This window comes from Trachurus trachurus (assembly GCF_905171665.1).
Source record: "Trachurus trachurus genome assembly, chromosome: 16".
Classification (NCBI taxonomy): domain Eukaryota; kingdom Metazoa; phylum Chordata; class Actinopteri; order Carangiformes; family Carangidae; genus Trachurus; species Trachurus trachurus.
In genome coordinates this window covers 20,939,751-20,959,218 of record NC_139902.1, presented here as the reverse complement: position 1 = coordinate 20,959,218, position 19,468 = coordinate 20,939,751, and the positions used below count along the sequence as shown (strand labels likewise).

General features: G+C 44.4%; 1 protein-coding gene across 2 annotated transcripts in view; it reads right to left on the bottom strand.

Annotated features, from left to right (window-relative positions):
- grb10b (growth factor receptor-bound protein 10b) overlaps nt 1–19,468 on the bottom strand; it is a 62,085-nt gene that overhangs the window by 25,875 nt on the left and 16,742 nt on the right. The window contains exons 3-6 of one of the 2 annotated variants that reach the window (XM_083989820.1): nt 16,110–16,206; nt 4,519–4,822; nt 2,103–2,247; nt 745–792 (exon numbers count right to left, since the gene is read on the bottom strand). In XM_083989820.1, coding sequence (XP_083845946.1) covers nt 745–792; nt 2,103–2,247; nt 4,519–4,822; nt 16,110–16,206 — 594 coding nt within the window. The remainder of the gene's footprint in view (nt 1–744; nt 793–2,102; nt 2,248–4,518; nt 4,823–16,109; nt 16,207–19,468) is intronic. The other variant, XM_083989821.1, reaches the window with a different exon arrangement.

Sequence of the window (19,468 nt, the reverse complement as noted above, 5' to 3'; positions counted from 1 at the left end):
TAGTTTACAGAACTCACAAAGACAAACAAGGCAGACCCAAGCACAAACACACATGCAAGTACACCCATGCACAGGGGTGGATGCACATGGCACTCAGTTTACACGAGTGTGTGCTATTTGTGTGCATCACAAACACACACACAAGTAATCTAATTTTCAACAGCCTTCTCTGCACTGCAAACGTTTGATGGTGCAGGAAAAACAAAAGTCATAAAAACTTTGGTTTTGTCTTGTATCTGCGCACAGTTTACCTTTACAGGCATGTCTAGGATACAGAACATGGCAACACTTGAACACATGATGCAAAAACTTTTTCACATTAACAATTGAATGCTTAATTCCTGAGTGACTGACAAAATTTTAAAAGTCGGGTAATTTACTTAAAAACAACCAAATGTTAGCGTGGCTTCAGAAACTATTCAAACTCCTTCATGTTTCAGTGTAAGTTTGACTGTTCTTGAACAGAAATATTCAAATCAAATCATACTACAAAGAAAACCCTTCTCCTCATCCATGCTCACTAAATGAAGAAACAGTTGTTTGTGATTTTGGGACATAGCTGTAATCAGTGTCAAAGGCAGATCTAAAAGCCCTACATACAAAGTGACTGGCTAAAAAAAGGCAAAGTCGGTCTGTGGTGGTCTGGTTTTTACTGACCACCTAGTCACATTTTTACATATTTAATCATCTGATTACTGTAAGATCACAGACGCAATTTAACTCCACCACTAATCTCCAACTCACCCGCATCTCCCGCTCCACTTCCTCTATACTGCACTCTAAACAGGATATCTGGGGATTTAAACACCAACAACATTACATTCTTGTCATCCAGTGTCATAAATTGGTTTCTCAATATTTACCAAACAAAATCGTTTCACTTGCGTCGAGCTCCAGTTATGTCATGGCTGGCAATTCAATACAAAGATCATAAGCACTAAATGAGACATGAATCTTTGACCTACCCACCATATGAACAAGGATTTACCATGGAGTGTTGAATTTATTCCACACTTCATAATTCAAGCCAGCAGAAATCACCATAAAGAAAGAAACTCATGAAGACAAGAATGAAATTTAATCTTTCATTGCTCCGTCCAACATTAACCATTTAGAGCTTTATTTATGTCACAGATGGTAATTCAAAGCCACAACTTCCCAACTCTTTCAGCATTTACGGGATGCCACCGGTTCATCAAGTCATCAAGTGATTTATGAGCTGATGTTGTAAAGGAGAGCAGATCATATTAAAGTCAGACTTGCATAATGGCTTGAAACAACTTAACTGGAACTGCAGTCTAGCAGCCATGACCAGAACGGGCCAGGATCATAGCCAGGCTGAGTATTTATGAGAAATAATCCTCCCTCACATTACTGTAAACTGGTATGTTACTGTAACCAGAAGTGGCTGGCCCCATGTGAAGATCATTAAAAGTGGCGGTAGAGGGACTATGACTTCCAGGAAGACACAGACCAGCCTCTAAATCTTTGTCAACACATGTACACACAAACACACACACACACACACACACGTGAACATGCACATGCAAACTGGCCCACAGAAATGCAGCCATGTGTGCAGGTACACACACAAACACACAGTCACACACATACACAAAAGCACGATCCTCCACTCTTCACCTCTTTTCTCAAACAAAGCCACAAACCCTGTTCAGCACACACATGCACTGTACAGTGCAGCAGCGTCATATGTAAGCAATCTACGTGCCTCTGATGAGCAAAACATGGGGGCAGATGTAGAGCAGGGAAAAATTCCTAAATGCTTGTGTCCAACACACACTCGACCACTTAATACAGCTGATTTACGACATCCAAATTCTGCATCCTTCAAAACAAGTAACTTGAGTCACACATGACTCAGTTGTCAACATAAAAGTAAATCAAAATCAGCAGCACAGCTCGTAATCTGTTTTTCAAAGGGAAAGGCATCTTCATCCATATTGCATGAAGACAATGTTTTGCATTTCATGCAACCACACTATATTATAATGCAGAGTGAGCTACAAACATTTTCCTCTTAATTCAATTTCTGAAAGAGAGACCAGGTTTCAACAGTGTGTCTTTGTTGGGTTTGGACTTACGTATTTGCCAGTGGAAGGTTCTCCGGGAGGTAGGGACCCTGGACTGAGGACAGGTGAGCTGGCTGGACTGCAGAGCTCGGGGAAGGGGTTGGGGATGGCCGGGAGAGAAGATGTCCTCAGCTGCTGCTCCTCCACCTGCAGCCTCCTGAACAATGGAAACAGAACAAAGGAACGGTCATACCATGGCAACGGGAGGGTGGCTTGACACACCGAGCATGTATTTTGGCATAAGCTTGTGCTTGCTAATTACCCAGGCAGATATAAGCCCAAGGTCGTGCACTGGAGCAGCCACTTAAAAGTGAGATGGGAAAACTTTGAAATGGGACCCGCTGACATGTGAAATATGTGCAAGAGAGAGAGAGAGGGGGAGAGAGAGACTTGGAATTAATAAAGCATTGCTGTACAGTATCCAGGCTCATGTCTGTTTCTATCTGATCTACCCATAATGAACAGTCTCTCCGCAAGTGGAAATCACAGACCTCCGCAGCCTGCTAGCTAATTTTCTGCAATATTTATGGCACATCAATTTTGAATCAAGACATCACTTTAAAGCAGTTTTTAAATGAGGCACACACCCTGTGAGCCAGTGCCCTTAAGAAGGGATGATGATTTGACAGTTGAACACAAACTTTTCAGGATGCAATCATTTAAAAAAAAATGTGCAGGTCAGTTTGTGTAATTCTAGCTTGCACGGCTGGCTTAGAGAATCAGTGTAGAAGACACTTTCTTTTAGTTTCTTTCTCTATCAAAGTGTCTCTCTGTAGAACCCAGTGAGTTCAAAAGGGAACGGGTCTTTTGATGTCGTCCCATCTGAGCTTGAGAACAGGGTTATCCAGAGGTCAGCCTTGAATAATAAGAACTTCGGGGCCTGTGTGTGTATGTGTGTGTATGTGTGAGTGTTTGAAAGAGAGCGCTCTTAAGACAGAATACTCCATTACCTGATTATCCCTCCTCTGTTTCTGTCAAATGCTCCAAAGGCAAATAATAGGAGCTGACACCAGCTCTGCTGTGAATGCATGTTTGTGTGTACATTATGTACGCAGCGTCAGTGTCTATGTGTGAGAGTGCATACCCACTTTTCAATGCATACCATGATACCCTTGGGGGGGATATAGGTTACTACTGTTTAAATTGAGTGAGACGTTTGCACTTGGTACTAAAATAAATGAGATTTTTTACCTTTCTCCTGCTGCTGGTGTAGTTTGAGACAAAGAGGGAGTGACAAGGAGGAACGGGTCATTCAAGGGCTATAGATTGGAAGCGGGGAGTAAACGTTGGACACAATTATTGAGAGGGTGTGGAGGGATGAGTGTACAGTGAGAGGCTTCTTTTCCAGGGTGAGAGAGAAAAAAAAGGGTTTGAACTCGGCATGGGTGGCTATGCATGTGCAAATGGACGAGGTTGGAAGGAGGCAGCTCACAGCTTAGTGCCACACTTTGGTTGCCTGAGTGCATGTGTTGGTATGTGCCCTGTATGCGTTTCTTTGTGTTCGCTCGCACAAGGACCACTGTATTTAGACATTTACTGTATACGTTTTTATTTCGGATACTTACTGCTAAATGTGTTGTAAGTTAACACCTTTGTTTTACTATGGGTAATTTTTTCAAAATGTCTGAGCTTCCAGTCATAAATTCTTTTAGGGCCACAGATCAAAGGTGCAAACAATTCCCTCAAAGAATCCTTTGAATTTTCTGAAAATTTAGAAAAAATCTCATCACTATATACAAAAGGCAAACATAATGTGTTAGTAAGTAGAACAGGGTCATCCTTTAACTTTTGTTTTTGGAAAAATAACACTTGTTCATCAAAATAACTGATGATGACTTATTTGCTGTTCATCGAGTAAATGATAAATGTCAATGGACCAATTGTTTCAGCCATTCCATAGACACTCAAGTGTTCATTAAAAATTATCTGTCATAGTTGTATTTTTGTCACATTTTCCTGTTAAAGAACTTATCAAACTAAAGAACTAAATGTAACTATCATTACTCACTTTTATGTTGAACCAAAAAAAGTTCAAGGTCATTGGTTTCATGTTGCCACTTGAGGTACAAAAGAATCAATATTGTGTTTCAGAGCATTTTATTATCCAAAGCTGAACCTTCACACAGTGTGTCTGTCATGTTGACATTCACATGGGAGCAGCTCCATATTTCTCTCTGCTGCTGATTATCTGCACTTTTTTTGAAGCGTTCTGACTCGCTCCACCACTCGGCAGCCAAATATATGTTAATGTGAGTTCTTGCACATTCAAAGCGACGGTTATCTTTCATGTTGTTCTCAGACGCTTCCCCTCCAGGGTTCAGTTACCTTTCATGTTCAGTTTCTCGCCACCCGACCAATTCAACTGCAAACCTCTGAGGTGACGAAAGCATTTTTTTCATACCGGTTAAAAATCTGTGTGAGCACCTACCTCACGGCAAGGATGTGCATGGGTTGCGACCGTCTGAGGCTTGTTTGGGGGGAGTCCGCGGACGAGGAGGAGGAGGGCGGCTCCGGGGAGGCGTGGCTTAGCGCGTGTGGGTGCTGACCCTGCCGCGGGTGGTTAAGTTGTGTGTGATGATGATGATGGTGGTGGTGGTGTGGCTGTGAGGAAGAGGTCTGTCCGTTGTGCAGTAGTGGGGTGGACTCTGTCTGCTGACCACTGCAGGTGGAGTACAGGCTTTCCAGCGAAGAGTTCATGTCATTCACCAGGGCCTCGAGGTCAACGTCATCTTCTGGTAAGAAATGACAGAAAGGAGAGAATTTTAAGACAGAAAAATGACAAACCGATCAAATATGCTTCTGCAAAACTGTTTAGGACAAGTGAAAAGAACAAAACTGACCAAAGTTTGGGTCCAAAAACACATCAGTAAAGCTGGACAGAAAGTCAAACCCTGAATGCAATAAAGCACAATAAAAGAAAAATGAAAGTCCTATAAGCCTGCTGCTTCGGTTTTAAATACTTGAGGCACTCAAAAAAAGAGGTAAAGTCCCTGGATATTGTTGGGACTTTCCCTTTTTCTATTTCAGTTTCTCTATCATTTCATTGTGGCCAGGATTTGAACCCTTGACCTAACTTTGCACCACCTAATTCCATGTAATACTAAAAAGAAGAAGAACAAAAAACACTGGCATTCACAGGAGCACACACGCACACACACACACACACACACACACACACACACACACACACACTGGTAACCAGTTTTGCCAGTGCTCAATCAGCAAGACTTAACTACACACATCGTGTTGCCCTGTAAGCTAAATCTCTCGGGATAACAGGTACAAGCACCAACCTGCCCATAACACTTTTCAACTCTTACCACTGGGGTTCACGGTGAAGGCATGGTACTGTAAGCATCTGCTCTACATTGGCCGCACGTATCAAACATTCTGCTTTTAAAAGTCTTTAAAATCAGGACGTGGAATTCTTTTCAGAGGAGGAATCTATCATCAAAGCCCTTGTGAGAACCTCAAGGCACATTGAAATTCATGAAGTGAATTTTTCAACTGACTCCATGAGCCTGTTATATCAAAGTTAGAAGCAAGCTCAATTGAAGGGAAACTCACATCTAATTGCTTCATGCTGTGAAAGTTTTATCATCTGGGTAAACTTAGCGCCTGCCTTTGCTCTTTCTAAATTACAATCTGCAGTGGCGGCTGTTCTTATCATTAATAATTCTTCATTATGAAAAATACATTTTGGTCATGCATTCATCATCATCACCACATCCTTGTATTCAGATCCCATAACTACAAGGCAGGACACAAGCAAACCACTAGGGGGAGACAAGCTCTAATTGTACAGACCAGAGGCTCTTAGAGCATCCAAACAAATATTAGGACATGGAGTCACCTTTAAATAACAGTGATTTTAATGAAACCTGATAAGAAAAAATGTGGGACTTAGTGTAGATAAAAGCATTAATCTGTCGTCAGACCTGACGTATAGAGAAACATCTGATCAGACAAAATGTTAATGTATATTTCAATACTGAATTTGAATGTAACTAACTTGTGCTATTGTTATTGTGGCTGTTTGATTCTGTCTGTGTGTCTACATTAAGATCTGGTTGTGTATGACTTCAGTCTTGTGCTTTGTTTTCTTTTCACCATGACACAAGAGATGCTCTTTTATGCAGTTCATTTAAAGTCTTGTTTGTAATGATTGAAATGAAAAAAGCTCTGGAGAATAAAGGAAGGCTAACAGTGCGTTACCTCCACAACATCTCCAGGATGTACAACAACACCAATGAATGAATGAATAAATGAAATAACTAACAGACAAAGGAATGAACAAAGGAATCATTGCCCCATAAAGCCCTATATTATAACTTTAACTATATTCCTGCTATTCGAACTCCATCAGCCCCCCACACCCACACACGGAGCTCAGGGCCCAGGACAGCTGCATCATGAGAGGTGAAGTGAGGGTTATGCCACTCTAGAGCAGCTAAAAGCCCCACTGCTCAGCAGAAAGCTGACAGTACGACGCAGCACTTTGATTGATACAAAGTTTTAAAAGTGCTGGAGGTACACTAGTTTTTTTTCTTCTTTTTTTTCATTTCAGTGGGGAACAGCAACAACAGCTGCCACAGGTTAGCGGGTTAGCAGACATCCCCATCACACAGAGCAGCACTGATGACTACAGCAACCTGCTAAACCTAAATTGACGCCTTTGAGGAGCTTTTCCTGAAAACGTGTCGGGTAGCTGTATCACAGGTGCCTGTGATTCACAGGTGGTTAATCTGTAGGTATTAATAGCGACAGGTAAGCTGGAGCAGCTACTTATAGATAGCCTGGAGAGCTAAAGAGCTATATACCACAGGACACAGGGTGAATACAAAGCTATACACAAGGCTAAAGGACAGAGCAAGACACCTGTGAGACAAGAGCAGCAGCCATGATAAAATGATTTGTAATCTAGCATATGCTTCAAAGTATCTGTGATGGTAAACCAGAAACGACATCAAAAGTGAGCAAAATTCCCGAGATGACGTCAAGTGCTCATCATCCATCATTCTTACTTGGTGAGACATGAACCCTGAGGCTAGTGGAAGAAAACAAGTTTCCTCATAAATCTGACCTAACCTGGCCTCTGGCTTGGGGACTGGCAGAGCCGACTGCATTTAAACACAACAACTAACCTATAAAACACACGCATGGATGGAAGGATTTGTGCGTCACTGCAGCGTATGATCTCATTCACCTATGCATGTCACAATCAGGCAAACACAGGTATGCGTCATGCAGCCGGGTGTAAGACGGAGAGATTGATGACACAGACAGCATGCAAGCACGTACACACGTAGGCCACACACACACATACACACACAAACACCTAAACCACAGAATATTTGGAGCAGGGAGCAAACTGGTTGTTCTTTCTGCGATGTGGAGTCATGCCAGATACTTGGCCTTGGAAGGCACAAGAAACAGCATAAACACCTTTATTTGAGCCCACCAAACACACAGCGGCCACTCCATGCCTGGCCTCACAACGTTGCAGCCATTAATTAGATCCTCTTAAAATATCAGAGCAGCTCAGGCGGCGGGGAGCACACAGAGCCACAGATGTAGACAGAGCAGGAATCTGCAGCTGTGATGCAGTCGCTCAGTGGCACCAACACTTTAGCGAGTGTCCCCAAACTGTCGAGATCCAAATGTTATGTAGTTGAGTTAACTGAACTTTTGCCCCACTGCCATGTGCCAAGCCAAGTGGCTTTCACAACAAAATGGAGACGTGCCAGTGACATCCGCCACTGTCTGACAGATAGCACGAATTCATTTAGAAGCCATATCCACCTAAAAAAAGGGACCTTGTGTTGAGAATTACTGAGCCTCTAGAATTGAAAATGGGTATAAAGGGATATTAGCACCTCTAGATCTTTGTTACGGAGTAAAGATACAGAAGTTAAATGCATTACTAATTCTGTGTAATAAGTGGACATAAGAAAAACAAAGAGAAAATATCTCTAAAGAAATTGCTAATTTGTGTGATCATCAAGTGGAGGTGCTTTTATGTGCAATCAATACTGTGCTCTTCAGGAATTGAACCAGTGCAGTAACTGACAGCTACTGTCACTGGTGATTAATCTGATGTCTAGCTTCTTGATCAACTGATTAATCATTCATTTAAGTGCTTCAGCTTTAAACTCAGCACTATTTTGTCCCTACAGATTGACTATTGGTACTTTTTCAGAGCAGATTTGTGCTTCTTTCAATAGGTGTTTCAGTTGAGGTCTGTCCCGTCAATCGTTGTTTTATAACTAGTCCTCCTGCTGTCTCTCAGAGTCTGTTCTTTTCTTTTTTTTTTTACATTTTGTCCTAATCTTGACTGTAGAAGTCAGAACTAAATTTAAAACCCGGTTGGGTCAAAGGATAACACAGACATTATTGTCCTCATTTCCTCATTGTTTCATTTCTCCCATGGCTCCACTTCATTTACTTCTCTTTTCCTCTGACATGTTCATCCCCCCTCCCCTCCCCACACACACACCCCCCTCCCTCCTCTTCTAAGAGCCTCTAACCGGTTAAATTAGGGGTAAAAATAGCCCAAGCTTCCTCTATTGTTTGAGCCACGCTAAATACAGTATTAACCAACTGTAAAACTACTCATGTCTGCTAAGAATCTGCATAAAAGCTGTTTTGAATATTTCTGATCATTAGCGAGCGAGACATGGCCAAAACAAGACCATTGTATTGATGGCAGATCCATATGGCTCTCCTTAATCCAGGAATGTAGTCTATGCATTTTTATTCATTCCTGCTAGTTAAAAACAAAAAGGAGGGGCAACCCTCCTGTAGAAAAGGGGACTGTAAGGGGTATACATATACAGAATATCAATTGAACACACACACACACAGAGGAGACACACAAGGGGGATAAACAGTCTCTGAATACAAACCCAGCAGAGGGGTTTCCATTCAAAGGGATCAGTGGGAGTATAGACAGAGCAAGTCTAAACTGTAAAGCGTGGCTCTGCACTGGGGAGTACAATACCTCTGATGACAGCACACACCCACTGAGGGCTATAGGCCTCCTGATGGGGAGGGGGAGTGTGGGAGGGTCAGAGGGAAATAAGAGGGCGGGTGGGAGGGAAATCAGAGATGAAGAGAGGGGAAAGGAGAGATGGGAGGAAATGGAGGGGCAGAAACACAAGGCGCTCATTTACGGTGGTGGAGGAGAGAGTGGGTTCAAACAGGGTGAGGCTGACAATATGCCGTATGGGAGAACAAAACTACTGTATTACTTCTGACAATTTAAATCTTTTTTTTGTGATCAAATTTTTATTGGGATTTAAGGACAACAATCATCATCATTCAACAGCACGTAAATAAAGTAATTACCGTATATAAACATGTGCATACCCATGTACGCACACATACAGATGCACACATACACGCCAGATAATAATAATAATAATAATAATAATAATAATAATAATAATAATAGTAATAATAATAATAATAATAATAATAATAATAATAATAATCCATCCATCCATCCATTGTCCGCCGCTTATCCGGAATCGGGTCGCGGGGGCAGCAGTCGGAGCAGGGATGCCCAGACTTCCCTCTCCCCGGACACTTCCTCCAGCTCTTCCGGGGGGACCCCAAGGCGTTCCCAGGCCAGCCGAGTGACGTAGTCACTCCAGCGTGTCCTGGGTCTTCCTCGGGGCCTCCTCCCGGTGGGACATGCCCGGAACACCTCACGAGGGAGGCGTCCAGGGGGCATCCTATACAGGTGCCCGAGCCACCTCAGCTGACTCCTCTCGATGTGGAGGAGCAGCGGCTCTACTCCGAGCTCCTCCCGGGTGACAGAGCTCCTCACCCTATCTCTAAGGGAGCGCCCCGCCACCCTGCGGAGGAAACTCATTTCGGCCGCTTGTATCCGGGACCCCGTTCTTTCGGTCATGACCCAGAGTTCATGACCATAGGTGAGGGTGGGAACGTAGATCGACCGGTAAATTGAGAGCTTTGCCTTTCGGCTCAGCTCCTTCTTCACCACGACGGACCGATACAAAGACCGCATTACTGCGGCCGCCGCACCGATCCGCCTGTCGATCTCGCGCTCCATTCTCCCCTCACTCGTGAACAAGACCCCAAGATACTTAAACTCCTCCACCTGAGGCAGGAACTCTCCCCCGGCCTGGAGGGTGCAAGCCACCTTTTTCCGGTCGAGAACCATGGCCTCGGACTTAGAGGTGCTGATTCTCATCCCAGCTGCTTCACACTCGGCTGCAAACCGCCCCAGTGCATGCTGAAGGTCCTGGCTCGAGGGAGCCAACAAGACCACATCATCTGCAAAAAGCAGAGATGAAATCAAGTGGCTCCCGAACCGTACCCCCTCCGGCCCTTGGCTGCACCTAGAAATTCTGTCCATAAAAATAATGAACAGAACCGGTGACAAAGGGCAGCCCTGCCGGAGTCCAACACGCACCGGGAACAGGTCTGACTTACTGCCGGCAATGCGAACCAAGCTCCTGCTCCGGTCATACAGGGACCGTACAGCCCTCAGCAGAGGGCCTCCGACCCCATACTCTCGGAGCACCTCCCACAGGATGCCACGTGGGACACGGTCGAAAGCCTTCTCCAAGTCCACAAAACACATGTGGACTGGTTGGGCAAACTCCCATGCGCCCTCGAGCACCCTGCGGAGGGTGTAGAGCTGGTCCAGCGTTCCACGGCCAGGACGAAAACCGCATTGTTCCTCCTGGATCCGAGGTTCGACTATCGGCCGAATTCTCCTCTCCAGCACCCTGGAATAGACTTTCCCCGGGAGGCTGAGGAGTGTGATCCCCGGTAGTTGGGACACACCCTCCGGTCCCCCTTTTTGAAGAGAGGGACCACCACCCCGGTCTGCCAGTCCAGAGGCACTGTCCGCGACTGCCACGCGATGCTGCAGAGGCGTGTCAGCCACGACAGCCCCGCAACATCCAGAGACTTGAGGTACTCAGGGCGGATTTCATCCACCCCCGGTGACTTGCCACTGAGGAGCTTCCGGACTACCTCAGTGACTTCAGCTTGGGTGATGAATGAATCAACCTCTGAGTCCTCAGACTCTGTTTCCTCGACGGAAGGCGTGTCAGTGGGATTGAGGAGATCCTCGAAGTATTCCTTCCACCGCCCGACGATATCCCCAGTCGAGGTCAACAGCTCCCCTCCTCCACTGTAAACAGTGTTGGCGGAGCACTGCTTCCCCCTCCTGAGGCGCCGGATGGTTTGCCAGAATTTCCTCGAGGCTGACCGGTAGTCCTCCTCCATGGCCTCCCCGAACTTTTCCCAGACCCGAGTTTTTGCTTCCGTGACCGCCCGAGCTGCTGTCCGCTTGGCCTGCCGGTACCCGTCAGCTGCCTCGGGGGTCCCCCGAGCTAGCCAGGCTCGGTAGGACTCCTTCTTCAGCTTGACGGCATCCCTTACTTCCGGGGTCCACCACCGGGTTCGGGGATTGCCACCGCGACAGGCACCGGAGACCTTACGGCCACAGCTCCGGACGGCCGCGTCAACAATGGAAGTGGAGAACATGGTCCATTCAGACTCAATGTCTCCGGCCTCCCTCGGAATCCGGTCAAAGCTCTCCCGGAGGTGGGAGTTGAAGACCTCCCTGACAGGGGATTCTGCCAGACGTTCCCAGCAGACCCTCACGATACGCTTGGGTCTTCCAGGTCTGACCAGCTTCCTCCCCTGCCAGCGGATCCAACTCACCACCAGGTGGTGATCAGTTGACAGCTCAGCCCCTCTCTTCACCCGAGTGTCCAAGACATACGGCCGGAGGTCAGATGACACGACTACAAAGTCGATCATTGACCTCCGTCCTAGGGTGTCCTGGTGCCACGTGCACTGATGGACACCCTTATGCTCGAACATGGTGTTCGTTATGGACAGACTGTGGCTAGCACAGAAGTCCAATAACAAAACACCACTCGGGTTCAGATCAGGGAGGCCGTTCCTCCCAATCACACCTCTCCAGGTAACACTGTCGCTGCCCACGTGAGCGTTGAAGTCCCCCAACAGAACGATGGAGTCCCCAGTTGGGGCACTTTCCAGCACCCCTCCCAGGGCCTCCAGGAAGGCCGGGTACTCTGCACTGCCGTTCGGCCCGTAGGCCGAAACGACAGTGAGAGACCTATCCCCGACCCGAAGGCGCAGGGAAGCGACCCTCTCGTTAAGTGGGGAGAACTCCAACACATGGCGGCTGAGCTGGGGAGCTATGAGCAAGCCCACACCAGCTCGCCGCCTCTCACCATGGGCAACTCCAGAGTGGAAGAGAGTCCAACCTCTCTCAAGGAGTTGGGTTCCAGAGCCCAGGCTGTGCGTGGAGGTGAGCCCGACTATCTCTAGCCGATACCTCTCAGCCTCCCGCACGAGCTCAGGCTCTTTCCCCCCCAGCGAGGTGACATTCCATGTCCCTAAAGCCAGAGTCGTTGTCCGGGGATTGGGTCGCCGGGGCCCCCGCCCATGGCTGCCACCCAAATCACACGGCACCGGCCCCTTCTGAACCCTCCCGCGGGTGGTGAGCCTACGGAAAGGCGGGCCCACGTCGCTCCTTCGGGCTGCGCCCGGCCGGGTCCCGTGGGCCAAGACCCGGCCACCAGACGCTCGCCTATTATTAATAATAATAATAATAATAATAATAATAATAATAATAAAATGAAAACATAAAAATAAAATGAAGATATAACTGAAAATAAATATTGTTTATAGCCAGTTACAGCTGTCTCTTAACCAGTTGGTCCTCCACTTTGGTCCACAGTGAAACATTGCAAAAGACACTGAATAGGGTGTTGTTGAATTTGGTCCAGATTTCCATGGTGCTCTGACACGATTCCTCCATGAGGTTGACGTGTGCTTGATCGAAATGTTTTTAACAACCACCCCACAGACTGCCATGCAGTCCTGTAGAGTTTTCACCTGATGTCATCCTCAGGTCAGATCAGGTCAGGTCACTTAGTTTAATTGTATTTAGGAAATGTCAAAGTGCCAACATGCAAAAGAGACTGAGGTTGCGAAAGTGACAAATATCACTTGTAGCTTATTAACACTGTCATTGCTAGCAGTAAGAGCCACATGTTATGATATTTAAGAAAGAATGAGGGCATATTATATCATGTTCTCTTTGTGTTAGAGCCAGTCAATCTGAAACCTGCCAGCTGTATTTTAATTGATTTGACAAACACAAATCGGCAGATTTCTTTCACATCACCTCATGATAAGCTCTTACCCCACCCTTCCTTAACCCCCTGTTAAAGAGCCCCATTCTGTGCAGGAATGCGGTCCCTTGCTGTTTCTGAATAAAAGTGTGTGTCTGTACACGTGCATGAGTGTCTGCACGTGGATGCCCACGCATGTGTGCCCCTGGTGTGTCACTCTCCCTCTACAAAGGCATAACTGGAATAACTGGAGGTGGGAGCTTCACTTCCAGGCCTGAGACCATGGCTGGTCAACCCCTCCAGAGCCACACCATCAGATTACTGCACTGCATTGGTACCATTGATGGGATTTGTTGCCTAGCAGCTGCACGCCCATATGAGAGACCCTCCCACCACCCCAGTTCCTAATGAAAAAAAAAGCAAATGTCACAGCCTTGTCATCATTTATACAAACACATAAACATTCACATTAACAAAATAGTTTCCCTCTACTACACTGTGGCATCATTGAACAAGACGTAGCAACTTCTCCTCTGCACTGATCAGAGTGGCGCCTCAGGTATCTTAACGCCAGTACAGTACATGACGCTCTGACATACCGGGCGGCCAATAAAATTACACAATAACCTTCATACTATCACAAGCAAATGACTTTTTAACATCTCAAATGTTCAGTTATGTTACAACTTAGGTTCAAGAAGAAAACAACATCACTCACTTACTCAATGTTTCTACAACTGTCTCTGTTTTATTTTTCTGTTTCTTTTCTCAACAAGGACAGACAATATCCAGACATCATGTCAGAACTAAATGATGACAGTTTCTTCACTGTCTCTGCCGTTCTTTATCAGATTAAATAAATAAACTGCTTTGTGATTAACTGAAGGCTGTTACTTAATGTACTGTTTTTCTTGGTCTCTAGGTCTCAGGTTCTACTTCTCAGTGTGGTTTTAACTTCTTGAAACATTTTGAATTCAAATAAAGAGACTTTAAGCATGCCAGACAACTAGAAACGAGTAACATGTCTGAATATCATCTGACATTTGTTTCCAATTCCTGCAGCTTAAGTATCAAACCAGTCAGGCTAGCTTATGAAACGGGTATGAGTGCTAACTGTCTGTCTGTCACATGGTGACTCAGCCCAAACTGCAGAAGATGAACAAACTGAACTTGACTTTAAAAAGGTGCAGGGAGGCAAAATTAAAAAAAAAAAAAAACCTTAAGAAGCCAAGAAAGAAAACATAAAGGAATGACACAAGGATCTATGGCCATACAAACAATGAGCTCAGCTATACTGTGTGGCTGAAGTCCCTCTGTTGTGTAGCTGAAAGAAACAACAAAAGAGGAGACAGCATTTGCATATGTGCAAGCCTGCGACATCGTATCTGTGAGAGACTGAGAGGCCTCGTACACAGAATGTACCATGCCATGCCTCCTGTCATCACAACCTTATTAGTGCAGAGTACAATAGATTACATGATGAAAATATAATTAGGTACAACCTTTACTTCTAGATATCAAATATTGGCATGCAAATGCCATGATAAGCCGCTCAATAGTATCTCACTCCAAACATATAAAATAATGGGCAGTCATGCTCCAACAAAGCCACACTGTTCCCAGCAACATTAATAGGTTTATGACTGTAGTAGCTTTATAGTGAACACAGCAAGTAGCTGGTGGCTATATTAAAGTCCTATAAGAATGAAAAGTGGGTTTACTGGAAAACAGGTTTAGTAACGTCAGCAAGGATTATTATGTTGCTAATAACACAAGCGCTACCGGGGCTAAATTCAAAACCTTTGCTCAACTGATACAGACTTTGAGAAGCACACGAAACATACTGCAGCCTGATGCACGTAAGCGGTCAAAGTACTTAAAAGAGGCATCTTGGTGGCCATAATTTGTCATCCATTACCTGATTAGTTTTTTAAAAATAGAGTGAGACAGCAGAGAAGGAGGTCTGACAAATAAATGGTTTACAGCACCAGTGCTCATCACTCATGGCTCCAAATGGAGGTCTCGTATGATCTAATATCTAAAAATACAGCCAAAATATCATTATTTAGATGCATAAGTGTAAGCAAAAATGTTTCTGAGTTAAAGTCATTTTCATTGGCCTGCCTCTCTGGCCCTCCTGAGTTCCCTCTATCCCGGCTGATCCTGAAAAATGACAATGTAATTTATGCTCCATTTATTTCCCATGCCAGGGCCAAGCGTTCTAATTCACTGGTTGAGTCTTCACAGACTCCCCGCCCTTACCTCCCATGCTGAGCCAATATTGTGCTTAAATCTCATGCTCCGATTGTCATGGATGAACACTGCATGGCACAATTAGATAGACGGCGTAATTATAATGGCACCCTGTGTCCATGCAGATCACTCTTTGAACTGCTGAAATGTTTACAGCGGAAGAGCCCCAAATATATATTATCTCCCTCGACCCCCCCCCCCCCCCCCCCCCCCACCCCACCCCAGTGCAGGATAATGAGCGGAAAGCCACTCTCTGCACTGCACTGGGACGTGACACGCACACACGCACGCACACAGTAGTAGTATCAGATTCCCAGGTAATTTCTATGGCCCTTTTGCATTTTCTTTTGCATGAAAATAAAAGTGGTAAAATGCACACCTTATAGGTTGAAGTTATACCAAGTCCATATACTGTACATCAAAGTATCACATGACAAACCCACAAAACGTAATGTAAAATCATATATAATTTGATATCAGAGTACAAGTACACTCAGTACATTCCCCTGTGTCACATAACACCCCCATCCAATTAAACAACATTTAACAGGTCTAATAAGCATCAGCAAACACACACACACTTACACACAATATCAACTGGATGTTGGAAACCAACCTTGATGGCTAGGAGAACTCCGACTGGCTGACTGCTGGAAGCTCGGACCAATGAGGTCAGCTTGTCTGTGATTGGAGGACCGGTCTATATTGTCCTGCTGAGAAAAAGAGAAACAAAACAGATAAATAAAAAATAAAAACCAGACCTTAATCATAATACATTATCCCAAATTGTTTAATGGTAAAAAACACACAAAAACTTTTCAACTTAAACAAATAAAAAAAAATATTTCTTACTTTAAGTGAGTTGTCAAAAGTGACATGAAATGCAGGTGTCCAGTAATAATACATACATCAGTCAGTGTGCAGATATCAGGGACTTTAGTGTGACAATAAGTGGTCATCGATTCAAGAACTGTTTTTGCCATCATTTTGTGTATAAAGCAGAAAATAACAAAAGTAAATAAAGTTCCCAGTGTCTCCTGGAAATCACTTGTGGATTTTTCTAAACGGGCCTCAGCTGTCAACATAAAGACATACAGTACTCAAAGTTGTTGAAAAGACAAAAACATTGCATGCACAGGCCAACAGTAGCCGCTGTGGTCAGAACAGTGAACAGTGTAATAAGAGAGGCAGCTCTGCCCGCAGTATTTGTTGGATTTCTAATGTCAACATGATCATGTAAAACACCAGCCTTTAAAAGATTTCAGACTAAAAGCTACAACTAAGCTAAAATAGGTTTAATAAAATAAAAACAAGTCAGGGGAGGAAAAAAAAAAAACTAAATTAAAGAACTAGCCAATGGATCAGAAAACAAAAAACAAAACCCCAAATTGAATTCTGCAAAAAGTAAGATAAAAAATAAATAAATAAAAAAGTTAAGATGTGATGTGAACCTGAACTCTTTGTACATTCTTGTGCAAAACACTGGAACATGCCACAAACTGTGTGCGAACACAGTCAGGTGTGTATCAGAGCACAGAAGACTCTTAAACCATAGTGTCCTTGTTTGACCTTTGTTACACATTCGATGCATTCCAGCCACTGCAAAACTGTTCTGTGAGGAAAAACCACAGCCAAAGAGGAAGTACATTTGGTTGTATGTAGGGATTATAGACATATTTGATTTGGATTTGTTTCTAGCACTTTCAACTACTGAAGAGGACAACTTATCCATTGTTATCCATTGTGTGTGTGTGTGTGGGTGTGTGGGTGTGTGTGCAGACTGGCGTCCCGCGCAGGGCCTAACAGCAGGAGTGGGAACAGAACGTACTAGGACAGACTACTGTGTTCAGAAAAACATTGCTACTAACTCTGCGTCTCTTCCACAGCAGACCTTCTCTAATGCTGTAATAAAAGCTGCTGCGGTTGCTTGTTCTGCCTCATTTAGAGCACTGACAGACAATGCAGGCAGCCGCTGGATTTTTTTTTTATATATATATATATATACACACATTTTTTTTCCTGTTATAGATGCTGCTGCCTTACGTCACTTTGAGTTATCTCTGTTGCCTCCGGAGACAATGACTTGCAATAATTAAATGATGAGGGTCCTGTTACCCATCATGCAGTTCCTTGGACTCACAGTCACATACGATTTTCTGGACTATGTCTCATTTGATGAATCAGGTCCCGGCTGTACTTAGCATTATACATTCTTAAGCTGAGTGGTGTCTTATTGCCCCAGACCCACATTTATCACTGTTTAAACAGCTGCTCTCTCTTCATGACTTTGCCTTGTTTCCTTGTCCTAACATTACACACACGCACATGCGCGCACAGACATATACAGTACACACGTAGGAATCTAATATAATATGCACAACTACATTACAGGTTTTATAATGTATAATAAAACAAACCAAAAACCAAAAACACTGTAAATAATAGCTACGTTCCAATTGAATTAGGATGTTTTAGATGGATTTCATAGTAAATCAGCATCTCCGTGCAACCGACTGATTCCTGAATGCGCCATTTTTCAATTGATAGCTCAATGTTTTATAAAGAAATCTAATTACCACATACTTTCCTTTAGTACCTGCAACATTTTAAGTACCTTTGCTAACCAGACATAATGAGCGCTTCAAAGATAAGTGACTCACTGTGAGAATAAAGCTTGAAGTAGAATTCCACTCTGATGCCTCCATTCTTCAAAATAAGGGCTCGGCCGAATATTTTGGAAACATGTAATCCATGATTCCCCTGCAAAAATGTTTAGCTTAAATGTTCAGCGATTAGGAACTCATTAGTGTTCCTCTCTAGTGTCTATACTGGTGCCTGCGTTCAGACTAAACTGGATGTAACTGGATGTGCAATGTCACTACATGGTTCTGTCCACCGCCACCCCCCAATGCCTCTGCTATACCAACTAACCCAACCGCATCCAATCATTACGTGGCATTGTCCCGCCATTGTATTGTCTGGAGTTCCAGACATCGTGGCTGAATCGAAAGAACAGATCTTGGCTCTTAATGGGGCTAACCTGCTTTTGAATTAAATAATAATAATAAAATGAGTAAAGTAACGCATCACGCCATTTGTTCTCGTGACATAGCCAACTCCGTCATCAACACACACCGTCTGGGGGTACAGCTACCAGACTGTGACTGATCCCTACCCAGTCACCCAAACAGCACTGGGACGCCATTTGGTTGGTGGGATGGCACAGAGTAAAGTTAGACTGTGTGTGTGTGTGTGTGTGTGTGTGTGTGTGTGTGTGTGTGTGTGTGTGTGTGTGTGTGTGTGTGTGTGTGTGTGTGTGTGTGTGTGTGTGTGTGTGTGTGTGTGTGTGTGTGTGTGTGTGTGTGTGTGTGTGTGTGTGTGTGTGTGTGTGCACGCACGTTCAGGACAGGATGGTCCTGGTTCAGCTTCACTGAGCACAAACGTAGGGACTCTTTCAGACCATATACTGGTCTTGAATGCTGCTTTGCATGGCTGTCTGGGAGTAAATGAGTTAACTCAAACACACACAGTGACGGACTAAAGGGCCTTTAAAGCACACCTTGATCCCTTTTGTGGATCTTACCAACAAATGTCCAGAATCCAGACACCCTTCGATGCCTCTTTAGACAACTGACAGAATGTTAACTCTGGGTTTTAATCCTATAGATACTTTTTAGCATAATTCTCAGCCAAGCCATCGCCTAACACCGCATTTGCTTATAGGTTTATTGAAGCCTATAAAGTTGAGACAACAAAGAGGAGAAAGGAAATAAGATAACACATAAAAGTTGTCAATTCTCCTTTGTGTCTGCAGAAGAAAAAAAACACAGATGTTCTGATTCTTTTATCCTTTTTCTTCCATTTTCTCATCCTGCTTCTCTGTCTCTCTCACACTCATTTTTTTACAAAGGCACAGCCATACACACACACACACACACACACACACACACACACACACACACGCACATATACATA